The sequence below is a fragment of the Opisthocomus hoazin genome, chromosome 30 (assembly GCF_030867145.1).
Source record: "Opisthocomus hoazin isolate bOpiHoa1 chromosome 30, bOpiHoa1.hap1, whole genome shotgun sequence".
NCBI lineage: Eukaryota > Metazoa > Chordata > Aves > Opisthocomiformes > Opisthocomidae > Opisthocomus > Opisthocomus hoazin.
The window spans coordinates 3,906,936-3,918,997 of NC_134443.1; the positions used below are offsets into that span (position 1 = coordinate 3,906,936).

General features: G+C 73.3%; 3 protein-coding genes across 12 annotated transcripts; 2 read left to right on the forward strand and 1 right to left on the reverse strand.

Annotated features, from left to right (window-relative positions):
- Positions 1-183: 183 nt before the first annotated feature.
- On the forward strand, positions 184-1,967 carry FCER1G (Fc epsilon receptor Ig). The gene is made up of 5 exons (XM_075445432.1): positions 184-348; positions 667-758; positions 946-987; positions 1,275-1,295; positions 1,630-1,967. Exons 1-5 carry the CDS (start codon positions 291-293, stop codon positions 1,684-1,686), a joined length of 270 nt encoding a protein of 89 aa, XP_075301547.1. The 5' UTR covers positions 184-290; the 3' UTR covers positions 1,687-1,967.
- Positions 1,968-2,251: 284 nt separating this feature from the next.
- Positions 2,252-7,898, reverse strand: FCGR2A (Fc gamma receptor IIa). 10 transcript variants are annotated; one of them, XM_075445421.1, is made up of 11 exons: positions 7,817-7,898; positions 7,131-7,151; positions 6,797-7,045; positions 5,456-5,719; positions 5,081-5,365; positions 4,462-4,731; positions 4,051-4,353; positions 3,869-3,952; positions 3,280-3,301; positions 3,059-3,177; positions 2,252-2,973 (listed from the first exon to the last, which is right to left on the reverse strand). In XM_075445421.1, exons 1-11 carry the CDS (start codon positions 7,845-7,847, stop codon positions 2,846-2,848), a joined length of 1,776 nt encoding a protein of 591 aa, XP_075301536.1. In that variant the 5' UTR covers positions 7,848-7,898; the 3' UTR covers positions 2,252-2,845. The 10 variants fall into 10 exon arrangements, with proteins under 10 accessions (XP_075301536.1, XP_075301533.1, XP_075301542.1 ...); XM_075445418.1 differs by having other exon boundaries at positions 3,280-3,457; XM_075445427.1 differs by lacking the exon at positions 3,280-3,301 and having other exon boundaries at positions 5,456-5,549.
- Positions 7,899-8,601: 703 nt separating this feature from the next.
- PEX19 (peroxisomal biogenesis factor 19) lies at positions 8,602-11,780 on the forward strand. Its single transcript, XM_075445431.1, has 8 exons — positions 8,602-8,703; positions 9,840-9,931; positions 10,012-10,177; positions 10,707-10,792; positions 10,861-11,022; positions 11,096-11,272; positions 11,348-11,392; positions 11,468-11,780. The coding sequence occupies exons 1-8, from the start codon at positions 8,649-8,651 to the stop codon at positions 11,528-11,530; spliced, it is 846 nt and encodes a 281-aa protein (XP_075301546.1). The 5' UTR covers positions 8,602-8,648; the 3' UTR covers positions 11,531-11,780.
- The last annotated feature ends 282 nt before the right edge of the window (positions 11,781-12,062 follow it).

Here is a 12,062-nt window from a genome sequence, read left to right on the forward strand (position 1 = left end):
CACCCCCCGGGGCTGGCGGTGCCCCCGCAGCCCCCCGGTGGCCGCAGTAGGGCTGGGGTGGGTGGCGTTTGGGGACAGCTCGCCGGCCCCTTGAGCAACATCTGCGCTGCCCTTTGCCGGAAGAGGGGACGGCGGCGCTGGCCGGTTCCCCGGTGTGGCCGGGGCTGGAGGAGGGGGGAAGCAAAGCGAGGGCGGCGCGAGCCGGCGGGGAGGAAGGCGCTGGCTCTGCCGTCGCTGACTCCGGTGCGATAGCCCCGCTGTGCCGGACCCGGTTTAGGCCAGGGCGAGCGATGGGCGCCCACCTGCTGCTGGCCGCTGCCCTGCTGCTGCTGCGGACCCCGGCGGCAGGTGGGGACGGGGAGCGGCTGGGTGGGCACATGGCTGTCAGGCTGGCTCCCTCGGCGGCCCCCCCGCCCCTTTGGGACAAGCTGTGATCCCTCGAAGCCCCCCCGGGGTGCTCGTGGCGCAGAGGGGCACCCCGGGGTGAGTGGCGGTGGGCTCTGCGGCTCTCCGGTGCTGCCCGCGCCTCCCCGGCACCGCGCACCCTCACCAGCGCGCGGAGAGGGGCGACGCCTGGAGCCGGCTCTCGGCAGCCAGGACCGGTGCAGGATCCGTCCCCGGGCGGTGCTGACCCGGGGACCCCTCCCGCCCCCCCCTCCTCCCCAGAGGCGCTGATGGAGCCGGAGCTCTGCTACGTGCTGGATGCCATCCTCTTCCTCTACGGCATCGTCCTCACCGTCCTCTATTGCCGCCTCAAGGTGAGCACCGGGGTCCCCCTCTCTTGGGGACCCAGCTAAAGCCCCAGGGGCCCCAGGGAGGCCGCAGTGGGAGCCCCGGGGTTGCCCCACCCACCCGGGGGCTTTTTCCTTTTCTTATTTCTTTTTCTTTTTCTTTCTTTTCTTCTTTTTTTTTTTCACTTTTGGGCACCCCCTCGCCCCCCTGCAGTTCCTGGCTCGTCGAGCATCGCAGCAAGAAGCCAGCAAGGAGGTAACGGCGCTGGGGGCTCTGGGGCTGGGGTACCCCGGGAGGGATGAGCCCCCCATCCGACACCCCTCCCCAAATGGTGCCGAAGCCGTCGGAGGAGAAAGCAAAGGGGAATCGCTGGGGGGGGCTGCAGCAGTGCTGGGGGGGTGGGAGGAATCCGGGAAACTTCACGGCTTCCCCCGGGAGTGAGGGGAGGGGTGCGGGGGGCTGTGGCTGGGGGCCGGCTGTGTCTGTGTCCCCCCCACTGTCCCGGCCCCCCCCTCAGTTTCTCTTTCTCTTTCCTGGAGCAGAAGGAAGAAGCCATCTACACTGTAAGTCAGCCCGGGGGTGGCGCAGCTTGGGGGGGTCCTGTCGTGGGGGCGGCCCACTCCCCGCGTGCCCCATCCCGTGGGTGCCCCGTCCCGTGGGTGCGCCCCACCCTGCAGGCGCTGCACCCGATGGGGCTGCAGTTCAGGGGGTGCCTGTCCCTCCTGCCCTAACCCCCCCTCGGGAGCACCCACCCTGGGTGCAGCCCCTCGACCTCACCCCCTGGGGCACATGGTGGGTGGGAAGCCCCCGCGGGTGACAGCTGCGGAGGGTGGCGGGGGGTGGCATTCGGGGGGGGGGACACAACACAGGCACCCCGTAACGCCCTTTCCCACGCAGGGGCTCAGCGGTGAGGGCCAGGAGATGTACGAAACCCTCCAGATGAAACAGTCCTGACCCCCTCCTGCCACCCTGACGCAGCCACCCCTCGTCCCCCCATCCGTCCCCAGCAGCCGTGGACCCCCATCCCCCCCCCGACCCGCCCTCCTGGGGCTGTGATGGAGAACGGGAGCTTTTTTTCCCCCCAGAAATGGCCGGTTTCGGCCCCAAATTGCCTCTGGCCGGGCATGGGCACAGCCCCAGTGCCGCCGCGGGTCCGGGCCCCCCGAGCGTGGGGGGGCTGAAGCTGCCCGGGGTGCATGGTGTTGCCCCCCCTCCAGCCCCCCAGTAAAGCAGCACCATGCACAAACAGGAGGGCTTCTGTAATGGCAGGGCGAGGGCTGGGGACAGCGTCGATGGCACGCGATGGATGCGGCGTGGGGCCGGGGACAGCGGCACCGTCTGCTGCTGGGACGGGAGACCCTGGGGACGGTGGCACCGTCTGATGGGGGGGGACAGAGCCCGTGGGGACAGGGACGCCGTGAGTATGGGGTGGTGGCACTGGTGACACTGGCTCCCGGTGGCAGCGGCTACGTGTTTCTGGGTGGAGATGGTCCCAGGAGAGAAAACCACCATTTCCCGTTTATCCAAAAAGCTGTATTTTGGGGCCAATACCATGGAAAGGGCTCCTGTGCCCCCCTCCCCGGGCCCGCATAGCGCGGTGGGGGGAGACCCCCCAGCACCCGAAGGGGTCCCGGCACCTCTCTTGAGCCCCGGCCAGAGCCCAGCACCCCTGAGCCTGAGGGGACCTGCCAGAGACGCGTGTGGTGCTGGGAGTACTGGGGAGCCCCTGGGGGCACTGGGAGGGGGACTGGGGAGTGGGGGGAGCACTGGGAGGAGGAATGGGGAGCCCCTGGGGGCACGGGGAGGGGAAATGGGGAGGCCCCTGGGGGTACTGGGAGGGGGAATAGGGAGCCTGTGGGTACTGGGAGGGGGAATGGGGGGCCCGTGTGGAGCACTGGGAGGAGGAATGAGGAGCCCCTGGGGGCACTGGGAGCAGTGGGAGGGGGAGTGGGGAGCACTGGGCGCCTTGTGTCACCCTGGGGGTCCCCCACTCGGGATCCCCCACCCGGGCTGGGCTCTGCCGACCCGGATCGGGCCCCGGGCAGAGCGGGCGCCGTGCGGGGGCCGTGGGTTGCACTTGCGGGGGGTTTCCCGGGGGGGGACCCCGCGGGGGTCACGGGACGTTCTCGTAGGCGTCACTCGGGAGCCGCAGCCGCGCGTGGGGGCCCGGCAGCACCGCGTAGGTGACGGGCGGGGGCCCGGCGCGGGGGGACCCCCGCGGGCTGCGGGGCGGGGACGCACCTGCGGGAGAAGCCGGGGTGGGCACCCGCGCTGGGGACGGTGACACGCGTGGGTGACGTGTCCGTGTCCCCCCCCCCGGACTCACCCCCGCCCCGCTCGGCAATCACGACCTCGGCGTACAGCACCTCCTCGTCCCCCGGCGCCCCGGGGCGGGGGGTGGGCTCCGGCGGGCGACCCTCGGGCTCCGGGGGAGCTGTGGGGTCCCTGCGGGGACAAGGGGGTGCCTGGGGCGGGGGCAGACCGCGGTGGGGGGTGCTGCTTGTCCAGACCCAGAAAGGGGCTTCGTGGTCGGACCCCCCCACTCACCTGTCCTGGCTTTTCTCAGCGGCTGCAAGGCAAGGGGGGCTGTGAGTGGCCCTGGGGTCCCCGGGGTGACAGCGGTGAGGGACCCCCGGAACCCCTGAGACCCCTTGGACCCCGAGCCAGGGGCCCCGGAGCTCAGCCCTGCATGCCCGGGAGGGAGAGGGGACCCCAGGACCCTGAGCTGGTGGCACCAAGGACTCAGATGAGACAGGGGGATGTGGGCTGCAAGCAGGGAGACCCCCCCAAGGCACCCCAAGACCCCCCTGGACCCCAAGCCAAGAAGCCCAGGGCTCAGCCCTGCGTGCCTTGGAAGGAGGAGAGACCCCCCAAGACCCCCCAGGACCCCAGCGCGGCGTTGCCATGGGGTCAGCCCTGCACACCCAGATGAGATGGGGGAACGTGGGCTGCAAGCAGGGAGGGCCCTCAGGACCCCCAAGGACCCCCCAGGACCCCGAGGCAACAGCAGTGGGGGCTCAGCCCCAGCAAGATGGGGGTGCAGCCCCATTGCCATCCCCCCCTACCCATGTGGGGGGCTTTCACCCCACCCAGGAGCACCGACCCGGACCCCAGTCCCTCGCTGCGGGCCACCCACCTGCGCGGTGCCGGCGCCGGAGGTGCCAGCCCAGGGCAGCACCGAGCAGGAGCAGGAGGGACACGCTGAGCCCCGCGGCCACGGCTGGGGACAGAGCGGGGACGAGCCCGGGTCAGCGCCGACCCCGGGGGGCCTGGACCCCGCAGCGACGCCGGGGAGGGGGCGACGAGCGCGGCCCCCACCTGTGCCCTGCTGCCGCCACCCCGGCTCCGTCACCGAGAGGGCCAGCGCGGGGCTGCGCGCCCGGAAGACGCGGTGGGCACCGAGGCGGTTGGTGGCCTGGCACTGGTAGGTCCCGGCGTGCGCCGGCCCCACGGCCCCCAGGGACAGGACGGGCCCCGAGCCCAGCTCCTGGCCGTCCCGCAGCCAGGTGAAGGTCACCGGCGCGGTGCCCGCCTGCACCGAGCAGCTCAGGTTGAGGCTCTCGCCCGCTGGCACCGACGGCTCCGTCCGCGTCGTCACGATGGCGGCACCGGCCACCGGCACTGCCGGGCGGAGAGACGGCGTCGAGGTCAGACCGGTGGCCGCAGCCCGGCGTGGGACGAGGTGATGCTGGGGGTGGGGGGCGCTGGGAGCCGGAGGGTCCCGCTCACCCAGGACGGTGACGCGCTGCGGCGGGCTGTCGGCCGCGGTGCCGCCGTTGGTGGCCGTGCAGTGGTAGAAGCCGCCGTCCCGGTGCCGCACGGCGCCGAGCTCGTAGCGGGGGCCCGTGGCCAGCGGCGTGGCAGAGCCCTGCCGGTGCCAGGAGAAGGAGAGGGGCCCCGTCCCCGCGGCCACCGAGCAGCCCAGCACCAGGCGGTCGCCCTCCACCAGCTTCCCCCCGGGGGGCTGCACCGCCAGGGACACCCCCGAGACCGGGACCCCTGCGGGGAGACGGGCAGGGACAGGGACCCGGGGAGGGGTGGGGGGATGGAGGGGACCCCAGGGAGAGGTGGAGGGACCCAGCCAAGGACAGGGGAGCCAGGAAAGGGTGGAGGGACCCTGGGAGGAAAAGGGGGACCCAGGCGGGGATGGGGGGACTCGGAGAGAAGGGGGGACTGCAGGAGGGTCGTGGGGACCTGGGGAGGGATGGAGCAACCCCAAGGAGGGACAGAAGGACCTGGGGAGGGATGGCGGGATCCCAAGGTAGGATGGAGGTACCCGGAGAAGGACGTGGGGACCCGGGGAGGGACGTGGGGCCCCGGTACACCCCCACCTCTCCCGCACACTCACTGCGCACCGTGACGGCGACCGCGGCGCTGCGTTTCCGCACGCTCTCCGTCTCCGTCCGCACCTCGCAGGAGTAATTCCCCGAGTGGGGCAGCCCCACGGCCGGCAGCCGGAGCTGGGGGGAGCCCTGCGGCCCCCCCACCACCACCTCGTCCTGGTAGAAGAGGTGCTGGAGGCGGGCGAGGGGCCGCAGGGGGCTGGGGTGGCTCAGGCAGCCCAGTGCCAGGGGGGCTTCCTCGGGGGGCTCGGCCGGGCCCTCCAGGCGCAGCTCCGGCACCGAGAAGAGCTCTGGGAAGGAGCCGGGGGGCCGGTGACCCCGAGCCCGTGGCAGGGGGGGCTGCACCCCGCCGGGGGGGGTGTCGGGGAGGGGGTGCTCACCTTGCACCGCCACCACCACCGGCGCCGATTCCTGCCACCCCGCCAGCAAGTGGTCCACGGTGGCCTGGCAGCGGTAGCGCCCGCTGTGCCGCAGCTGCAGGGGGGACAGGAGCAGCTCGGACCCCCAGGAGGGTCCCCCCAGCACCTCCTGCTCACGGAAGAACTGCACCCCGGTGACAGGCGTGTCCCTCCAGCCCCGGCAGCGCAGCGGCAGCGCGTCCCCCTCCAGCAGCACCCGCGCCGGCACCTGCAGCACCAGCCAGTCTGCAAGAGAGGGCCGGGGCGCGGGGGGAGGCGGCCGGTGGGCGCCCGTTGCACCGGATGGGCTGGGGTGCACGGGATGGGCTGGTGTGCACGGGGATGGGTAGGTGTGCACAGGGATGGGCTGGGGTGCACGGGATGGGCTGGGGTGCACAGGGGATGGGCTGGGGTGCACGGGGGATGGGCTGGGGTGCACAGGGATGGGCTGGTGTGCACAGGGGATGGAGTGGGGTGCACAGGGATGGGCTGGGGTGCACAGGGATGCACTGGTGTGCATGGGGATGCACTGGTGTGCACAGGGATGGGCTGGTGTGCACAGGGATGTGCTGGTGTGCACGGGGATGCACTGGTGTGCACAGGGATGGGCTGGTGTGCACGGGGGATGGGCTGGTGTGCACAGGGGATGGAGTGGGGTGCACAGGGATGGGCTGGTGTGTACAGGGGATGGGCTGGGGTGCACTGGGATGCACTGGTGTGCACAGGGGATGGGTAGGTGTGCACAGGGGATGGAGTGGGGTGCACAGGGATGGGCTGGTGTGTACAGGGGATGGGCTGGTGTGCACTGGGATGCACTGGTGTGCACAGGGGATGCGCTGGTGTGCACGGGGGATGGGCTGGTGTGCACAGGGATGGGCTGGTGTGCACAGGGATGCACTGGTGTGCATGGGGATGCACTGGTGTGCACAGGGATGGGCTGGTGTGCACAGCGGATGGGTAGGTGTGCACAGGGATGGGCTGGTGTGCACGGGGATGGGCTGGTGTGCACGGGGATGCACTGGTGTGCACAGGGGATGGGCTGGTGTGTACAGGGATGCACTGGTGTGCACAGGGGATGGGCTGGTGTGTACAGGGATGGGCTGGTGTGCACGGGGATGCACTGGTGTGCACAGGGGATGGGTAGGTGTGCACAGGGATGCACTGGTGTGCACAGGGGATGCACCCAGCAATGCACAGGGGATGCAGCCAGCGTGCACACGGACACACCTACGTGCACAGGGCTGGGTTCCCATCGCATGAGGGGCGAGAGGCCGCGGACCAGAACCCACCCAGAGCCCTCGGGGCACCCATCCCACCCCTCACCATCTGAGAAGCTCAGGGTGACCGGGGGGCTGAGCCCCACGCCGGCGCTGCGGCACTGGTAGCTGTGGCTCCCGCGTCGGTTGCTGGAGAGGGGGACGCGCCCGGGCTGTGCCCGCCACTGGAGCTGCTGGTTGACGTACCAGTCGGTGGGCCCGGCAGCGCCGGAGCCCCCGCAGGTCAGCGTCACCTTCTCCCCCACGAACGCCGGCGTCCAGGGGGGGTCCAGGGTGAGCTGGCTGGGCTGGGCGCCTGCGGGGTGACAGGGACACCAGCCTGCCGGGGCCACCACCGCGTCTGGGGATGGCAGGGTGGGCGACCGGCACCGAGGACTCACCAGCGAGGCCGAGGGCTTGGGCTGGAAGGGAGAAGGGGAGTGGGGCTGGCTGGGAGCTGCTGTCGCGGGGACACCAGCCCGGGGGACGGGGTGCAGGGGCTGTACCCAAGCTGCCCCCGAGGGGACACTGGCACCTGTGGGAAAGGGCGTGGGGACGGTCCCCAGGAGAGCCCAGGGGACACGGCTGCATCAGAGCCACCCACGCGCCACATCAGTGTGACATGGCCCCCCCCGGACTGCTGCAGGGCTTGGGGACACCTCCGCCAGCCCCACGTCCCCGTCCCCATCCCCCTATCCACATCGTTGCCATGTCCCCAACCCCACAGTCCTGTCCCCATGTCTCCATCCCCACAGCGGCCCCAGCCACACAGTGCCAGTCCAAACATCTTGATCTCTGTAACGCCTGTCCCCCCATTCCTGTCCCCCCGTCCCTGTCCCACAGCCCCATCCCCACAGCTGCCCCAGCCCCACGGCGCCGGGCACGCTGGGGGTGTGACCCCGTGGGCTGGTTCTGCTGGCGTCTGGGACCTCGCGGGCTCCCGCAGCCACCTGTGCTCCCTCCCCATGAGCCAGCCGGTGCCACCAGGCTCTGCCCCAACCCGCTGCTCCCCAGCGCAGAGAGGGGTCCCGTGCCCATCCCTGTGGTGTCAGGCCCCCTGCCCAGCCCCGTGGCCTTGGGCACTCACCCCAGAGGAGCAGCGCCGCGGTCCTGGCCATCCCGGCACGCTGCGGCGTGCTGGTGGGGCCACCTGCCCCTTGCACAGCAGCTATTTGGGGAAAGGGGAAGGAAGCGACTTCCGCGTCCCCGGGGCTTTGCCCCGGCCCCGGGGGACACGCGCCTGGCAGCACATGGTGGGGAAGTGGGCACTGGTGAGGGACGGGCTTGGGTCTGGAGGAGCCGCTGTCCCCGTCGCACTGGGGGGGGCCCTCTGGGCACTGGGACCCTCCAAGGACATGGGGCATGAAGAGCCCCATGGCTGTCCTGCACCCGTAAGGGGCTGAGACCCCGAGGGGCTGGGTCCCCAAGAGCTGGGACCCCGATGGCTGGGGCGCTGAGAGCTGGGACGCCGAGAGCGGACACTCCAAGGGGCTGGGTCCCCAAGAGCTGGGACCCCGTGGGGCTGGGACCCTGAGGGCTGGGACCCCGCAGGGCTGGGACGCCAAGAGCTGACACTCCAAGGGGCTGGGACCCTGAGGGCTGGGACCCTGAGGGCTGGGACCCCGAGGGCTGGGACCCCGCGGGGCTGGGACCCGAGGGCTGGGACCCCGCGGGGCTGGGACCCTGAGGGCTGGGACCCCGATGGCTGCCGCAGCGCCCGGTGCACAGCGGGTCCGCGGCTGCCCCGTTCAGGCGGGTCCCGCCCCGCCCCCGCCCCGCCCCCCGTGCACTGCGGCGCCGCCTGGCGGGCGCGCGGCGGAACCGCGCCGCGAGGGGCGGGGCTCATGAGGAGGGCGTGGCCGTCACAGGGGCGGGGCTCGGCGGCCCCGCCCCCCCGGCGGAGGCGGAGCGGCGCGAAGATGGCGGCGGAGCCGGGCCTGGGGCCCGACCCGGAGCTGGAGGAGCTGCTCGACAGTGAGCGGGGGTCGGGGGTTACCGGGGCCGGGGGCTACCGGGGCGCGGTGGAGCGGGGGCCGCTGGGGCACAGAGGGGCAGGGGGGACGCGTGGGACCCCCGGGCCGGGCCGGTGATGGGGTCGGTGGGGGGCAGTGAGGCGGGGGGGTCACTCAGGACCCCCGGGCTGGGCAGGCGATGGGGTCCGTGGGGTGCAGGGAGGCGGGGGGGGTCACTCAGGACCCCCGGGCTGGGCAGGCGATGGGGTCGGTGGGGGGCAGTGAGGCGGGGGGGTCACTCAGGACCCCCGGGCTGGGCAGGCGATGGGGTCCGTGGGGGGCAGTGAGGCGGGGGGGGTCACTCAGGACCCCCGGGCTGGGCAGGCGATGGGGTCAGTGGGGTGCAGGGAGGCGGGGGGGTCACTCAGGTCCCCCGGGCCGGGCAGGCGATGGGGTCGGTGGGGGGCAGTGAGGCGGGGGGGGTCACTCAGGACCCCCGGGCTGGGCAGGCGATGGGGTCGGTGGGGGGCAGTGAGGCGGGGGGGGTCACTCAGGACCCCCGGGCTGGGCAGGCGATGGGGTCGGTGGGGGGCAGTGAGGTGGGGGGGGGTCACTCAGGACCCCCGGGCTGGGCAGGCGATGGGGTCCGTGGGGTGCAGGGAGGCGGGGGGGGTCACTCAGGACCCCCGGGCTGGGCAGGCGATGGGGTCGGTGGGGGGCAGGGAGGCGGGGGGGGTCACTCAGGACCCCCGGGCTGGGCAGGTGATGGGGTCCGTGGGGTGCAGGGAGGCGGGGGGGTCACTCAGGACCCCCGGGCTGGGCAGGCGATGGGGTCGGTGGGGTGCAGGGAGGCGGGGGGGTCACTCAGGACCCCCGGGCTGGGCAGGCGATGGGGTCTGTGGGGTGCAGGGAGGCGGGGGGGTCACTCAGGACCCCCGGGCTGGGCAGGCGATGGGGTCCGTGGGGTGCAGGGAGGCGGGGGGGGTCACTCAGGACCCCTGGGCTGGGCAGGTGATGGGGTCGGTGAGGCACAGCGGAATGAGGGGGTGGCTGGGCCGTGGGACGGGGGTCGTTACAGGGCACAGGGGCTGCTTCAGGGCTGGGGGTCCCGGGGCCAGGGCTGCCCGGGGCCCCCCCTCAGCCCGGCCCCTTCCCCAGGTGCCCTGGACGACTTCGAGAGGGCCAGGCCCGCTGCCCCCCCACCGCCGCCCCGCGCCGGGGCCCAGCCCTCGCCCAGCGCCGCCGCCAAGGTGCGAGGCTGCCGGGCCCGGCCGCCGCCCGGGTGGGGAGAGGTCCCCGCGGCGGGGGGCTGACCTGCCCCTGTCCCCAGGCCTCGCTCTTCGCCTCGCAGGAGCGGTTCTTCCAGGAGCTGTTCGAGGGGGAGCTGGCCTCGCAGGCGGCGGCCGAGTTCGAGGAGGCCATGCAGGAGCTGGCCCGCGAGGAGCCGCACTTGGTGGAGCAGTTCCAGAAGCTGTCGGAGGCGGCCGGCAGAGTGGGTGAGCGGGGCCGGCGCCGGGGCTGCAGCCCCTCGGCACCGCCGGCCGCCCGCCGTGGGTTTGAGGGCACGGCAGAGGCGTGCTGCAGCCCCCCGAGCCCGTGCCGTGCCGGGAGTGCGCCGGCATCCGGCGCAGCCCTGGCAGCTCCAGGTCTCGCCGGCAGCCGGGGGACGGAGGTCACGGCAGAGCGAGCGGTGCGTGCCGGCCCGCGGTGGGACGGGGCTTTGGGGGCACAGGCAGCGGGGGGCTCCCCACCACACCGGGCGGTCTCGGTTCGGCCTGGGGACGGGCGGCACGTCTCCGGCGTTGCAGTGCCGGGGAATCCCCAGGGCTCCTTGCCACCAGCCGGCACCACGCTGGAGCGGGATAGGGGAAGGTTTCGGAGGTTTTGGACCCCAGTTATGCAGGCTGCCGGGACCCCCTTCTGGGAGCGTGGTCCTCAAGATGAGACCCCGACCCTTGCCGAGCAGGGTGCCGCGGGGGTCCCGGCGTCTCCCTGTCGCCGACCGGCGTCTCCCGGTGCCCGCAGGCAGTGACACGGCGTCGCAGCAGGAGTTCACCTCCTGCCTGAAGGAGACGCTGAGCGGCCTGGCCAAGAACGCCACCGACCTGCAGGTACGGCCGCCCCGCCCCGCGCTCCCCCGGGTGCCCCCCGCACCGGGGCTCTGACGGTGCCCCCGCAGAGCTCTTCGGCCTCGGAGGAGGAGCTGGCGAAGGCACTGGAGGGGCTGGGGCTGGAGGAGGGCGACGGCGAGGGCAGCGTCCTGCCCGTCATGCGGAGCATCATGCAGAGCCTGCTCTCCAAGGACGTGCTCTACCCCTCGCTCAAGGAGATCACCGAGAAGGTGGGGGGTCCGCGGGCGCAGGGGCGGGCCGGGGGCGCGGGGGGCCCGTCCTGAGCCCGGCGTCCCCCTGCAGTACCCCGAGTGGCTGCGGCAGCACGGGCAGGCGCTGCCGGCCGAGCAGTACGAGCGGTACCGGGCGCAGCTGGGCGTGATGGGCCGCATCTGCCAGCAGCTGGAGGGCGAGCGGCCGGGCGAGGGCGAGGAGGAGCGGCGGGCGCGCTTTGAGACCCTCCTCGACCTCATGCAGCAGGTGAGCGGCAGGGGGACGGGACGGGGCCCCCGGGTCCTCTCTGCCGCCCTAACCCCCCCCTGTGTCTCCCCCCAGCTGCAGGACCTGGGGCACCCGCCCAAGGAGCTGGCCGGGGAGACGGTGAGTGTCCGTGGGGACCCCCGGGCGGGTGGGGGCTCCCCGGGTCCCCCCACTCACCCTCCTGCCCCCCCGCAGCCCCCCGGCCTCAGCCTGGACCTGCCGGGGGCGGCGGGGGGCGAGCAGTGCTGCCTCATGTAGCGTCCGTGGCGGGGGGCTGCCCGCGGCCCCTCGTTACTGACCGGTGGGCACCCCGACGAGGACGAGGAGGAGGAGGAGGAGGCCAAGCGGAGCCAGCGCTGCGGCCGCTGAGGAGCGGGGCTGGGGGCGGCAGCCGCGACTCTGCCATCCCGCGCTGGGGGGGTCCCAGCGGGTGGGGGGGGGCGCAGGGACCCCTGGCCCTGGGGCCGCGTCTGTCCCCCCGTGTCCCCAATAAAGACGTTGGCAACTGCACTGGCTCCCTCCTGGGGAAACTGAGGCCGGGGCGGGGGGCGCCTGCCCAAACGGGGGGGCTGCGGGGCGGGGGGCTGCGCGGGGGGCACGGCCGGGGAGGGGGCTCCGCGGTAACACCGAGGGAGGGACGGGGTGACCCTGCAGTAACGGGGCGGGGGGGGGGGGCACAGGGCGGCCCTACACTAACACGGGGAAGGGGTCGCCGCTGCCATGGCGACGGCGGGGCCGGGAGGGGCGCTGTCGCGCGGTGTCGCGCGGCGGCCGCTGCCGTAAAGCGGCG

Coding starts and splice junctions, on each gene's coding strand:
- FCER1G (XM_075445432.1), top strand. CDS start 291: ATGGGCGCCCACCTGCTGCTGGCCGCTGCCCTGCTGCTGCTGCGGACC. Junction 349..666: donor GCTGCGGACCCCGGCGGCAG/GTGGGGACGGGG, acceptor CCTCCTCCCCAG/AGGCGCTGATGGAGCCGGAG. Junction 1,296..1,629: donor AGGAAGAAGCCATCTACACT/GTAAGTCAGCCC, acceptor TTTCCCACGCAG/GGGCTCAGCGGTGAGGGCCA.
- FCGR2A (XM_075445417.1), bottom strand. CDS start 7,847: ATGGCCAGGACCGCGGCGCTGCTCCTCTGGG. Junction 5,720..6,796: donor CACCCTGAGCTTCTCAGATG/GTGAGGGGTGGG, acceptor CCTCTCTTGCAG/ACTGGCTGGTGCTGCAGGTG. Junction 3,178..3,868: donor CCGGCGCCGGCACCGCGCAG/GTGGGTGGCCCG, acceptor TTGTCCCCGCAG/GGACCCCACAGCTCCCCCGG.
- PEX19 (XM_075445431.1), top strand. CDS start 8,649: ATGGCGGCGGAGCCGGGCCTGGGGCCCGACCCGGAGCTGGAGGAGCTG. Junction 9,932..10,011: donor CGCCCAGCGCCGCCGCCAAG/GTGCGAGGCTGC, acceptor CCCTGTCCCCAG/GCCTCGCTCTTCGCCTCGCA. Junction 10,178..10,706: donor GGAGGCGGCCGGCAGAGTGG/GTGAGCGGGGCC, acceptor CGGTGCCCGCAG/GCAGTGACACGGCGTCGCAG.